We start from the raw sequence: 12795 nt of genomic DNA on the forward strand, positions 1-12795 counted from the left end.
AGGCGTTCCGCCGCACTCTGGAGACAGCCCTTGGCTTGGACAGCTTCCACTCATGCCCTCGAGTTCTGGTCGTCGTCGCCGCAGTGAAGAACTGAGATGGGTCAACATCCACTCCCCGTCGAAGCACCTGGTAAACCGAGATGCCATCTCGCCGAAACCATCTCGATGTTCAAAGCTTAAAACAAGCGTGCGTCTTGTGATAGCTGACCTGAGGTCTGAGAAACACAGTATATCTAATTAATAACCCACTCCAATTCACTACCTATTCACAGCTAGTACATTTGCCCATTGGTGCCCGTGTTATAAAGGTAATGGCGCAATGTCTATTCTGCGCCAAAATCGCACAAGTTTTTTTAATTTAGCAGCCGTGCAAAAAAAATCATGTTTTTTGTGCAAATCAATGAATATAAATGCATTTAAGTCGACCAAAATGACAGCTTAATACCATTTCCATTATTGAAACATGACATAACATCGGTAAACGTCCCCAAATTCTTGCATTTTAGTTATGAATCGTTTGGCCTATCTCTACAACATTAGCGCAGTCAGCTGTTGGAACCGTGACGTCATCACTTAACAGCCCTATAGATGGCCTTGGGTGGCCCATTATACCTATGCCTTATAAAAGTTGACATATTACCGTAGTAAAGCGAAAATTCAGCAGCGGCAACAAAAATATCAGGTGGGTCAAGGACAAGGTAAGCATCTAGCCATTCAAATTTAGCTTGGAAGTACCCTGCACTTCAGATCTCAGCAGTCAGCAAGCTCCAGTCCATTGACTGGGCACCCTATCAAATATCCTGGATCAGTTAATGATAATGGGATTAGGACTCAAACACCCTCCCATTACTATTCAAGACACTGGTGAGACCGCTGTTGGAGTATGGGAACCTCGTATGGGGACCGTTTAGTAAGCTGGATCAGAAGAAGGTTGAGCGGGTGCAACGAAGAGCTACTCGCCTGGTACAAACTGTCCGACACCTGTCGTATCCAGAGAGGTTGCACGTGCTGAAGCTCCCTTATACTACAGACGTTAACGGGGTGATACCCGACTGGAAAAAATGCCTCCACTACGCTGAAGTTCTCGGCGGAGGTGATGCGCCGAAATTTCGGCGCAAGGGTTTATGCGCCGAAATTATTTTACCAAGCCATGCTTCATGCGCCGAAAATTTTCAAGGCTTACTGATGGCTGCAGGCTGTAGCCACGCACTTTTCGTCGAGGGGGGGCTGGCGTGTGTGTGTGGCTGTCTTCCAGTGACTACTGTCTACAGACGGTTGTTGGCACGGTCGACGGGATCGGGCAGACAATAGACATCAGCAGGTAAATGTCAAGTTTAAGTCCTAAGAAGATTTCATTGATAAATTTTTCACATTTATACATTATTTGACATCCTGAATCCAAAAATGATACTCATATGTCTCGCAAATAAAAGAAAAAAAAAACATAATCAAACCTGACCTAACCTTACCTACTTACCTATAACCTACAACCTACAAACCTAACCTAACCTAACCTAACCTACAAACCTACCTACCTACAACCTAAAACCTACAAACCTACAACCTAACCTAACCTAAAACCTAAAATTTTTGCTGTTTCATATTTGTATCAAAAGCGCCACGATTGTAGTTAGGACCTAAACTTGACATATACCCATCAGCAGGCCATGCGGGACCGAGCACCAGCGTTCGCTATCACAAAATCTCCTGACTCACAAACTCACTGGCATGTTCCATAATGTAACCTTTATTTTGTTGCCCGGCTCTGATCAGCAGTAGTGCCCAACCGGTGACTGACGCCTGACGGGGCCTTCAACAGGCGTGGTGCAAGCACGGCCGATGGGATCGGGCAGATACCAGGCCACGCGGGACCGATTGCCAGCGTCCGCTCGCAAACCACACGCCAGAAATACAGGAATCACAACGGTCAATACGCACACGATAGCATACGTTATCTGAACTAGGGAATCCGACAATCCATAACCTCACTCTCGACCGGTGAACTGTTCCCGCCGTGGGAGAGTCACAATCAGGTTCACTGAACATGACTTAAATACCCTGAGACGAACACGAGACAAGATAAGTGATATTTAAGATGTTTAACTCCCGAAGACATTTAATCCTCGCCGGCCGAGGGGGGTTGGTGCCACCCCCTGACGGTTTTTTCGCGACTTACGCCGAAGTACGCCGAAAATTTCGGCGCAAGCCGTCGATTTACGCCGAAGTACGCCGAAAATTTTCGGCGCAAACGCCCAACTACGCTCGAGTTCTCGACGAAAGCGTGCATTTTTTTCAGTCGGGGGGTGATATGATAGCCGTCTATCAGATTCTGCATGGTGGCATGGCGGTCCCCACCGAGAAGCTGCTCACCAGCTCAACTTCAGGAAGAACAAGAGGCCATGAGTGGAAACTAGTGAAACCGCGGGCCACGACGTTCATCCGAAGACACTCTTTTAGTACACGTGTTATTAACCCATGGAATGCTCTCCCACAAGCGGTCGTATCAGCTACGTCAGTCAACCAATTCAAGACCAGGCTGGATGCCCACTGGGCTGACATCATGCAAAGCCTTTCCACCTGAACCCGATCTTACCCAACCTGAGGCTGACTGTCGATAAGCACTGGGAGCTCGCTGAGACCGGGCCCCACAGGCCAAATTGGCCTCCCACAACCCGTATACCGTAAGGTAAGGTAAGGTAAGGTAAGGATGGTAGGAAAGGATGCATATTCCCGGTGAGATTTGAAATGGGCTTTGAACAGATTGATGGAGGTAAAGAGGACAACAGAACCCAGTGCAGTAAGTGCTTTCTGCAGTCATTGATATCAATATTTGATGGTGCTTACTGATAGTTTCTCTTGTTGTGGGTCCTGAAGCAGGCTGAGGTTTCAGCAGCTTCAAACCATGGCCTCTAGTGAAAACGAGGCTGCCATCTTGAAACCAAAAACTGGCCTGGCCAGAGACTCCACCTGCCAAAATCTGGAAGATAATGAATACCTATGTCTTTTCTGTCTTTGCTGGAGGAAGCATTTCAATTTGATCACTTGACTGCTCATTGCTCAACACTCATTTCAGTTTGTTGCAGTATAGTAGGTAATAGGTATACCTACTGATAGCCCAACTACTTTGACTTGGATGCTTGAATTTCCAGTGTAGCCAGTTCCTGTCCCCTGGCTCTAAATTATGAGTGCTTTCCAGAATCTCTGAATATTGTTTTCTTTTGCAAAGCAAGAGTATTGTTATGAAAATGAAGATAACACTTTTATGCTGTAAAGCATGACAACTGAATATTTATGCTATTTTATGACAAGATGATATACAGCTGGAAGCAACCAATGAAACTGCCAGTTACCATCCCTCTCTGCACATTGTGTATTGCTCATGCGTCTGTGTAGTTCGCTTATGGAAAATGATGTACTTTCCTTTATGTTTTACCTTTGAACTTGATTTGGTTAGGAAATCATCACCAGTTGCTGCCAAAAGCTGAAGGCAAGAGGTATTATGGATATTTATGACAAAAGGCATGCGCACAGTACAATATAAGTATTGCATGTGCAATACTTATATTGTTATTTTGTCAACTGAGCCAGAGCTTGAATGCAGGCTACATTATTTGATAATCAAGGATTTGCATATTTTTAGTAATGTCTTAACTGGTGCAATAAAAAATGGATGTATATTTGGCTCGCTGGTTATATATAGATCTTTGAACACATAGTGTAGCACTGACTATTGAACTCCTCTGTCTGGCAGCCATGGACTTTGGCAGCAGCTCCCGGCCGAGCTCAAGCTCGTTCGACTCGTACTCGCCCGGCTCGTCGCTCAATGCGCCGCCCGGCGGTCCCGCCGGCTCCGGCGGCACTGACAAGGAGCTCGAACAGTTTGTCATGATGGAGCAACAGAAGGCACAGTTCCAGGCACAGGTAGGTACTGCAACTTCAGCGATGTTATCATTGTCATTCATCCGTTCAAACGCCAAATGCCCGAGTGACCTGCCTAACGCTCGTCCCCATATCGTCACTACGAAGCGAAAATGCTCATATATCCCAAATAACCATATCACTGCATTTTCTGCCTGCGTCAGTCTTCACCGACCCCATGGACTGCTGTCCCGACTGAACCTCCGCTCACCAGACCCGCGCCCGTGGCAGGTTCACAAACTGAACGACGTCTGCTGGGACCGATGCGTGGACAAGCCGTCCAGCAAGCTGGACTCGCGGCAAGAGAACTGCCTCTCCAACTGCGTGGACCGCTTCGTGGACGTGTCGTTGGTGATCACTAACCGGTTCGCGCAGCTGATGCAGAAGCAGCAGGGCATTTAGGGTAGGCGGGGACAGGGAGGGGGTCGCCGCCGCCGGCTGGCCGGGTACTCGCCGTGCTGTCTGAGCCACTGGGCCGCGGGAGCGACCGCCAGCTGCGGCGCCGGACACAATGGACATCTCTTCTGTTGTTTTATTATAGTGTAAGAGAATACATGTGACTGTATGTTGCGTAATGCGTATCAGCCAGGTATGAAGCGCCTTGGAGTTGGACACGATATTGAATTCGTACCTGTGCTGAAATGCCAGCTTGGTAATTGATGAAATGCCAACTATGATATGATGCCGACTTGTGAAAGTCACTGAACATGGGTTTCGTATATATTTCGCCATACATATGGAATCAAGGAATGTATGCGCCTTGGCTGTTTCTGGTTCGAGTGCACGATAATATAGAGCGTTTGTCACCGCGTAAATTAGCTCAGAACAAAGGATAACAACGATACGTGAGATGCGCTTTGGAGCCGAGTGACGACACGACGGACCGCCATAGCACGATGTGCACACGGGAAGCGTTTTGCTAACAGCAATAGCCTACTCACAGACTGGGAGTACACCCTACACGGCACACCGGGCGTAGATGTCGGCGCCACGAGGGAGCCATGCTATACCACGACTGTCTTTGGCCCGGTCGTTGGCCGGTATAGCGACACGGTGCGCCCTTAAAGGACACCTCTCCAGACCACCGGCAGCGACCGGCTCGCGCCGCTCAGCCGGACTTGACGGGCGGGTTCTGCTTCAGCTGCAGGATCAGACTGCGCATGCGCGACGTGTCCTTGGTGTTGCGGCTGACCTTGGGGTTGAACTCGCACAGTTTGGCGATCTGTTCCCAGTCGGCGGCCCGCTCGGTCGACTTGGCCTCGCCGCTGACCAGCTCCTTTTCGGCGGCCCTGCCGTGACCCGGACACAGGTCAGGTCACACGGAACGGCCAGGTCGGCCCACGGTAGCGACAGATTCGCTACGACTTACCCAAACACAGACCGGGACCATGAGAGATTCAGGTCCATGGCTAGGGTTCAGGGACATGGTAGTGGCTAGGTAGCAAAGGCACGATCAGAGGCCTCTTGCACCAAACTACCTAGCTAGGTAAAATCGAAAAACCGATTTCAGAATAAGCTAATATAAAGGTGGTAAATTTGTTTGCAGTAACCCAATACATAATCCTACATGTGCTTGCTAAATTTTGCACGCAAATTGTTAGATTTGAGACTTGGACTGGGTATACGATGCAAAATAATCCAAGCATTGGTGCAAGAGGATTTTGGTGCAAGAGGCCTCAGATCAATATTTAGGGTGGCTGTTAGTGTAAATGTTTTCGGTTTAGTAAGGCTGGGTTACGGAGGTAAGCATTATCACGCCAAAAACACGGACCCTGATCGATTTACATAAATTGTTCAGCGCTATTGACGATGGATGACTTCTCCCGTCTCCGTTCAAGATCAATGGCCGCTCTTCTTAGAGCTGGCAGCATCCACACAGAAGATCATCACGCCATCAAGCTTGGGTGAAGCACGGGAGACAGTAAGGCGCACCGCGACGAGCCACGCCTAGACTGGAGTCAAAAACACTCCACTAGAAACTTGGTGCAGGTCACACCCGGCAGAAGTCAGCCATGTGAGGTGCAACGATTTACAAACCCATGACCCATGACCAAGTGTTCACAAAAATGCATGCGGATCTAAATACAGCTGTCATGTACTCGTCGGATGACGGATTACGTGTGCATCATGCAACTAGCTAATCAAACGTGCGACATCCAAAATTGCAATGGTGAATTTAATCCAACTCCAAAACGAAGAAGTGCAGATAAATCATATAAAAGGCAACATCTGAAATAAATTTAATCGACACAGCGTATGTTCTGCTACAGATGTGCACTATCGTTGCATGCATTTTTCAATTTTGAACGGCGAACTGATGGATTTTGCCGATATTCGCCCAGGCGTCTATGAAATCAACCACTAATCGCCAAAAAGCCGCGAATGTCCGCTAGTACATATTCGAAAATAAATCATTGGTCGTCTTCCTTTCGCCGCACCCTGCGTGGGAAACACGTGCTCCTGGTACCGAACCCCCACAACAGCCTCGGGAGAGGGAGGGAGAGGGAATATCATGCGGGGCGCCGTTTTCCGCGCGGGCGGTGTAGTCACTCACAGGGCCGCCTCTCTGTTGCAATGCAAGGAAGCGCAACACATCAGACACGTGTATGTGTAAGCCGGTGGTGGTGGCTCGACTCACACGCGCGCATACGCACAGCGGCAGACCGCAGCCCCATATAGAGAAAAATGTGTGGACGGGCAGACAGCCACCGAAAATATCGGCAGACACCACTCTACAGCTAAAGCCAATCAAAAGACAAATCGAAACGCCGGAAAACGTAGGTAAGATACCCATCAGTAAATGAAAACAATTCGTGGATGTGATGAGTAAATATTCAAATTCGCAGGAATGAAGCGAAGTTAGACGTTAAAAGTACACTTTAATCAGTGCAACAAGAGACTCGAACGATATTAATACAACAAGCGATGATATATCAAAACCAAGCCTTACTCCTTCCTGCTTTAAATCTCTCTGCCTCCCCCCCCCCCCCACCATAAAGAGCCGCTCGCTATCCGAGGGCCCGCCGCGAAGTAACACACACGCTCTCTGACGTCGGTCGTTACCTGTTGGCGGCGCGCGTCTTGGAGACCGACTCCTCGTGCTGCTTGTACCAGTCCTCGAGCTCCTTCTTGGCCGCCTCCCGCCACTCAGCCTTCTTACGCTCCTCCTCCTCATCTGAGGAGGGATGGGGCAACAGAGGTCAGCAGGAGGAGAAACGAGGGTTGGGCGTAACAGAGATCGGGGGAGTTGTAAAACCAATGACAAAAGGACAGGAGTGTCTGAGCCGAGGTCGGAAGGTCAGAAGGGCGTCGACCATTAAAATCAGCCATAAGAACACCGCTCGGCGGATGCTAAATATTGAGAGGATGGGCGTTATTGCGAAGATGCAATAATAATCGTCGAGAACGAAAGCCATAACGTATTCCCTAGGGTCACAACAAAGACTTAAAATATACCTGGCATTTGGCAAAGGTTTGTTACCAGACACTCCTATGCGTTCAACTGTCGGAATTTCTATCATAAGAAACAATGATTCATTTCAAAACAAGTTCATTCATTCAATCCGAATGAACAGAACACGCATTAGGATGGCTAATCTCTATTACAGACTCATCAACCGGACCCGGTCAGGTGACTTTGTCCGGACGGGGCGTCAAATGCTAGTTGAAGGTGCGTTCAGCCATAGGTTCAGCGTTTCCAGTTGCAGCCACACACCTTTCTCCTCCAGCCGTGCCTTCTGCTCCTCGCGCCAGCGTCGGATCTTCTCCGGCTCTATCCGCGGCACGGGGGTCGGGGACGGGGCCGCCGCTGAGGGTGGGACGGCACGGTCACTGATCAGACACAGGGACAGCTGGTGGTGTAGGGGGAGGCTCTATTCTAAGGACCGGGGTTGGAGACGGCGCCGCCGCTATGGGCGGGACTGAAGCTGGTCACTGATCAGACAAAGGTGGTGTAGGGGAGGTTATAGAGTTGATAGGCAAACGACAGAACAGTGCTAATCGGGACGAAAGAAGGACAGTAAAAGAAAGAGGGAGGGGGAACATAGGGAAGAACACATGCATCTCCGTATAGGCGGTGTATAGAGAAGTCCGTGAGGGGGGGGGGGGAATAACAGAATATATCGGAGAATCGAGAGCATTCATATTATGACGCAGCAGCAGCGAACAATAGCACACATGCCACGAACATCAGAATAAAATATACAGTAGGTCATGCAGACTCCCGCAGTTGGATACTGCGTCATGGTGTTCCGGAGTGTGGCCAACGTATAGCAATGGTGTGCCGAACTGACAGACAGGGGGAGGGGTATCGGTGTCGGTATCGGTGTCGGTAACGGTGGCAGGGGGGGGGGGGGCTGACGGTGACGGTGATGAAAGTTGTAACTATGACGCCGGAGCCTAACTCACCTGGTGCCGGCGCCTGGGGCTGGACGTCACCGGCCGGTCCCGCGTCCAGCGGAGCTGAAACGGCACGCGCACACACAGAGCGGCGCACGGTCACAGCGGGCAGCGGTAGGCGACACAGAACACGACAAGGACCAGTCAGCCGGCGACTGAAGCGAACGAAACAGGGCCGAATGAACTGCTCTGGCAGCACAGCACACTTTAGCCACTAGCCAGTCCCCGACTAAACGGAACTGAAGCGAAATGAACAGAACAAAATAATTGCTCTGGTAACACAGCACGGCGCAGCACATCGTTCAGCCGGCCCAGGGTTGCAGGCAGCGTGACAAGAGACGTTTTAGCCGGGCACGGGTAACGAAGGCTTCCGGTACCGGTCCACCTGAGCTTTGAACAGCAGTATCAACAGCGAGAAGCCATAGTCGTCAGCGTGCAACATGTCATTTCGCCTCGCTTTCGTCATTCGGGTCAGCAGGCTTAGCGCCGAGGCGAATCACAAATCACTCAAAGAGTCATCAGTTGGGACTCCGGCATGGAATCATGGGTTTGGACTCGAGTTGTAATAAGAACCTTGGGTTCCAGGAGGCTTTCGAGCAGTTGTGCCGAGCATAGAGCAGAAAAGCATAGACGACATGCTTGCATGTTATAGAGCAGCGCAAATTTGACACACAGATTGAAGATCATGCAGTGCTTTGTGCTTCAGTGTAACTCAGTTTATGGAATAAAAAGCAAGTGTTTGCACTTAGCGTCGTGTATAACCGTGAGGATATACTCGTAAAGCCTGAGGTACTGATATTTGTGTGCGAGCATAACAAATTTGATGGATTTCATGGAAAAACAAATTTACATGAAAACCACAACATAGCTATTAATTTTCTATACAAAATTGATGGCCTCGTTCGTGTGGTTAGGACTTAATTTGCTTCCCCTGTGGTCACTAAAGACTTTCGTCTCGACATATCACCAGTCATACCCATGAGGCCACTACCTGCATCCATTTGACATTAATTGAAGGGTCACTGAGAAGACACTGACCCGCAACAGAGACCAAGCTACACTTCTCCTCTCCCCAGCTCATCACTGACCTGAGATCGGGTCAAAGCCCGCGTCCCCCCGGCCCTCCGTTCCGAGGATCTCGAAGCCTTGGTTATCCGGCGAGGCGCCGGCGTCCAGCGTCTCCTCATCTTTGGGTCAGACCACAGCCAACACAGTGCTACTCAAGCCAATAATGGCTGACACAGAGCCAGGCAAAGGCTTTAAGCTGGTATCATTGGGACTAGTAAAGAAAATCTCATATTTGTGTGACCTTTTTGGGCATTCTATGTGTCAACGTTTTGCTGTTTTCTTTTTACTGATAAATCTTAACAGTTAACAGATTAATATAAGCACTGGCTGATGTAATCATGCAGCTAACAGCATTGCTGGCAATGAACCGGGTAGCTGGCATAAACTTGGGTTTTGATTTTTGAAAGGTGTTTCCAGACACAGAAACATAAAACAAACTTAATTCAGCTAATACTACATTTCCTTCCTACCAAGGCATAAATTACCTTACTAGGTACCATTGTAATCCTATCTCAGCTAGCCAGCCAACTATGGAGAAGGACTTAACAGAAATCATGTGCAAATCAATGACCACAGTGGATTCTTTGACCAAAACTGAACAGTAAAACATATGACTCTGTTAGATGCTAGATCAAGATGGACTGGAACTTAGTCAACCTTTTCATCTTCATGCTGATGCACACATCTACTAGAAACTGATTCATAGCAAATGGTTTGTGAATGAAAAGCTTCTGTTAACAAAAATGAAAATTGGTGTAAAATGAACAAATTGGTGCTTCTGCTACTGCTGGACTTTCAATAAATTGGGTGACATTGAAAATTTGAAAGTGATAATCCAGCCTAGCTTTGAGAGTGAAAGGCAATTAATGATACCTATTGAAAAGGTAACCAAACATAGGTCAAGTTCTACTGTTCTGTAAATCAAAGAAGCAGGGATATCAAAAGTATTTAATACATATATGGCAATGGTTATGTGCCTAAATCACAAAATTTACCAGAAAGTGTGCTCTAGCTTTATATACCTTTATGAGTGTTAATGGATAAAACATGCAGTGCACAGATCATGCAAATAATTATCATTCAAGGTCTAATGTGATCATAAGTTAAGCATAAACTACAGAGCAACTAGCATTATCATTTATCAGTATCACTATCAAAAATATAAATCATGCTCATTGCCACCAAACTGTGCAAACAGCATGCTAAAACATAGCTTGGTTAAAACAGTAAAACCCAATGAACAAGGGTGGCAAAGGTGCACAGTACACAGATTGTAAGGAAAATTGTATCAATTGTTATATTTGCTGGATATCAGAAAGCCGTAATACCTAACTAAAAAGCATTTGTAGGTAATCTATGTATGTAATTGGTTCCAGTCAAAAGTCAACCAAGACAAGATGGGGTTGGACAAAATGACTCAACCATGACTGGAACTGCTAGCTGACCTGCAGGTGCTGCTGCCGGCTCAGTGCCGGTGATGATGTCATCCCCAATGCCTGCCAGCTGGTCCTGCTCACGAGCCAGGAACTCAGCTGCTGGGTCAGTGCTGCTATCAAAATCCATGATGTGGTGATCTGCAAGAAGAACAGATGGGTATTAGTTAAAATGACTAAACTTATAAAATGAGTCAAGTGATTTAAATATATAAAAAGATCCGAAATGAAAATAAAAAAACAAAAAATCAATCAATAATGCCTTGAAACAGAAAGAACACCAGCACGGAATACTAGGAAACAATAGGAAGTGGGCAAGATACCTAGCTGGCCCTAATAATAAGATGAAAATTGTGAGTTGTAAGCAAGGCTATATAAACCGTTGTAAGGTAGGTGAAGCTTCAAAAAATCAAATAGGCTGAGGCAGCCGCACCTGGATAAATGGACTGTTGTTGTTGAAGAGTTAGGGTGGATAAATGGACAATTCCGCGATTTTTGCAATATAATTGTAAATGATGAGGGGGTGAGGGGGTGTAACCTAAAGCCGAACTAAGGTTTCATCGGCCTGAAGATGGGTTACACTGTTGATGACGTAACAAATTCTCCCGTTTAGAGCCAAGTTTCGAACTAAACTGATGGAAAAATTGAAAATTTAGCTTCAATTGGAAAAATCTATTATTAATAAATTATTCATTATGTTAGATTCAGACTATTTTGACCGATTTCTAACCCATTTAAGAAACATTACATTGAAATAAAAAATATTATCGTGTTTTGCTATTGACGTCACCAAATTCAATCAAAGCAATATTTTTTATTGAGCAAAAGTGACTAATCAGGTCAGAAAAGGCGCTCTAGCGACAGATACTGACGCAGTAGTATCTGTTCAGCACTTGTCCAGTTTTGGAGGTTGCTTGGCAATTCGTAAATAAGTGAACAGTTTTTGCCAGCTTCGTCAAGGTTGCCTGGCAACTTGTTCGTTCTCGGCGTTCCTGTAAAATTTAAAACACAATCTTGATTTTGATGGCTGTTTGTTGTTGGGCTGTTGCCAAGATATAAACCGTATGGTTGCACGTGTGGGATTTGATGTGCTATTAGATCAAGATAGCTCGGTGTCGAATTGTGGTTGTGATAAAAGGGTTCACGTCGTTGTGGGGTAAAGTCAATTTGCTGTCTGAAGATGAAGCCCGCTAATGCAGACGCTGCTGAGGCTGCCAAAGATACAAGTATCATTGAAATATTGGCTGATGATAGAGATGACGATAGGGTGAAGACATTTATTTTGCATGGTGAAGACCACACCCTTGGGAACTCATTACGATGGGTGCTACTGAAGGACAAGGATGTTCAGTTCTGTGGATACACAATACCTCACCCATCACAGCGTGAAGTGCATCTGAGAATCCAAACGTACAAGAAACCAGCAGTTGATGTATTACGTGAAGCATTGGTTCGTCTCAGCGAACTTACCCAGATGATAGCTGACAAGGTCAAGGTATGTCCATTGTCATATATCTTATGTCATACAAACACGACCTATATGAAATGGTCCTATCGCTCTTCTAATGTGCCCTACTGATATTGTACAATAATTTTGTTTTCTTTTGTGAATAATTAGCTTAAGGTGTATATCACCATTGTTTGCCAGAAAAATTTAGTCAGCTACCTTTGCCTTACTTTTTCAGGACAAAGCAGAAGCATTCAAGACAAGCACCGAAGAGGCTTCTCCCATGCAGTCATGAAGAACTTCATCCTTTTCCTAGTGTTTGCTGCTCACTGTGACCATTTTGTGTACAATAAACAACTTTGTCAATGTTCTCTCCTTTCTGTTCTTATGCATCTGACACATATTATGTGCTTATGCTTAAACACCATGTATTTGTTATTCAAGTGGTGCATCAACTTCAATTGGTGTATGTTAGTCCAGTCACATGATAATCATGTAACCACTAATTTGCTTCTTTCTATAGAAAAGAGT

At 46.7% G+C, this 12795-nt stretch overlaps 2 protein-coding genes and 1 long non-coding RNA gene across 8 annotated transcripts; 2 read left to right on the forward strand and 1 right to left on the reverse strand.

The window, feature by feature from the left end:
- The first annotated feature begins 591 nt into the window (after nt 1-591).
- Nucleotides 592-4668, forward strand: LOC122368428 (mitochondrial import inner membrane translocase subunit Tim8-like). 4 transcript variants are annotated; one of them, XM_043342344.1, is made up of 3 exons: nt 592-682; nt 3752-3921; nt 4150-4668. In XM_043342344.1, exons 2-3 carry the CDS (start codon nt 3754-3756, stop codon nt 4318-4320), a joined length of 339 nt encoding a protein of 112 aa, XP_043198279.1. In that variant the 5' UTR covers nt 592-682; nt 3752-3753; the 3' UTR covers nt 4321-4668. The 4 variants fall into 4 exon arrangements, with proteins under 4 accessions (XP_043198279.1, XP_043198280.1, XP_043198278.1 ...); XM_043342345.1 differs by having other exon boundaries at nt 614-698; XM_043342343.1 differs by lacking the exon at nt 592-682 and adding an exon at nt 804-864.
- Nucleotides 4625-11411, reverse strand: LOC122368427 (clathrin light chain-like). Of its 3 annotated transcripts, XM_043342339.1 has the most exons (7): nt 11251-11411; nt 10830-10958; nt 9405-9503; nt 8326-8379; nt 7634-7726; nt 6982-7093; nt 4625-5207 (listed from the first exon to the last, which is right to left on the reverse strand). In XM_043342339.1, the coding sequence occupies exons 2-7, from the start codon at nt 10945-10947 to the stop codon at nt 5027-5029; spliced, it is 657 nt and encodes a 218-aa protein (XP_043198274.1). In that variant the 5' UTR covers nt 10948-10958; nt 11251-11411; the 3' UTR covers nt 4625-5026. The 3 variants fall into 3 exon arrangements, with proteins under 3 accessions (XP_043198274.1, XP_043198276.1, XP_043198275.1); XM_043342341.1 differs by lacking the exon at nt 9405-9503; XM_043342340.1 differs by lacking the exon at nt 8326-8379.
- Nucleotides 11412-11739: 328 nt separating this feature from the next.
- LOC122368431 lies at nt 11740-12635 on the forward strand. Its single transcript, XR_006254241.1, has 2 exons — nt 11740-12312; nt 12503-12635. It is a non-coding gene; the product is annotated as an uncharacterized LOC122368431 (long non-coding RNA).
- Nucleotides 12636-12795: the final 160 nt, after the last annotated feature.

The sequence above is a fragment of the Amphibalanus amphitrite genome, unplaced genomic scaffold (genome assembly GCF_019059575.1).
Source record: "Amphibalanus amphitrite isolate SeventyFive unplaced genomic scaffold, NRLGWU_Aamphi_draft 000947F_arrow, whole genome shotgun sequence".
NCBI classification, from domain to species: Eukaryota; Metazoa; Arthropoda; class Thecostraca; order Balanomorpha; family Balanidae; genus Amphibalanus; species Amphibalanus amphitrite.

Bases quoted from the DNA above. Each gene is read 5' to 3' on its own strand.
- LOC122368427 (XM_043342339.1), bottom strand. From the start codon at position 10,947: ATGGATTTTGATAGCAGCACTGACCCAGCAGCTGAGTTCCTGGCTCGT. The intron at 9,504-10,829 runs GTCAGCTAGCAG...TCTGACCCAAAG, and splicing joins GCCGGCAGCAGCACCTGCAG to ATGAGGAGACGCTGGACGCC. The intron at 8,380-9,404 runs GTCAGTGATGAG...GTGCCGTTTCAG, and splicing joins GGGCTTTGACCCGATCTCAG to CTCCGCTGGACGCGGGACCG.
- LOC122368428 (XM_043342343.1), top strand. From the start codon at position 813: ATGATAATGGGATTAGGACTCAAACACCCTCCCATTACTATTCAAGAC. The intron at 865-3,751 runs GTGAGACCGCTG...TCTGTCTGGCAG, and splicing joins CATTACTATTCAAGACACTG to CCATGGACTTTGGCAGCAGC. The intron at 3,922-4,149 runs GTAGGTACTGCA...CGCCCGTGGCAG, and splicing joins AGGCACAGTTCCAGGCACAG to GTTCACAAACTGAACGACGT.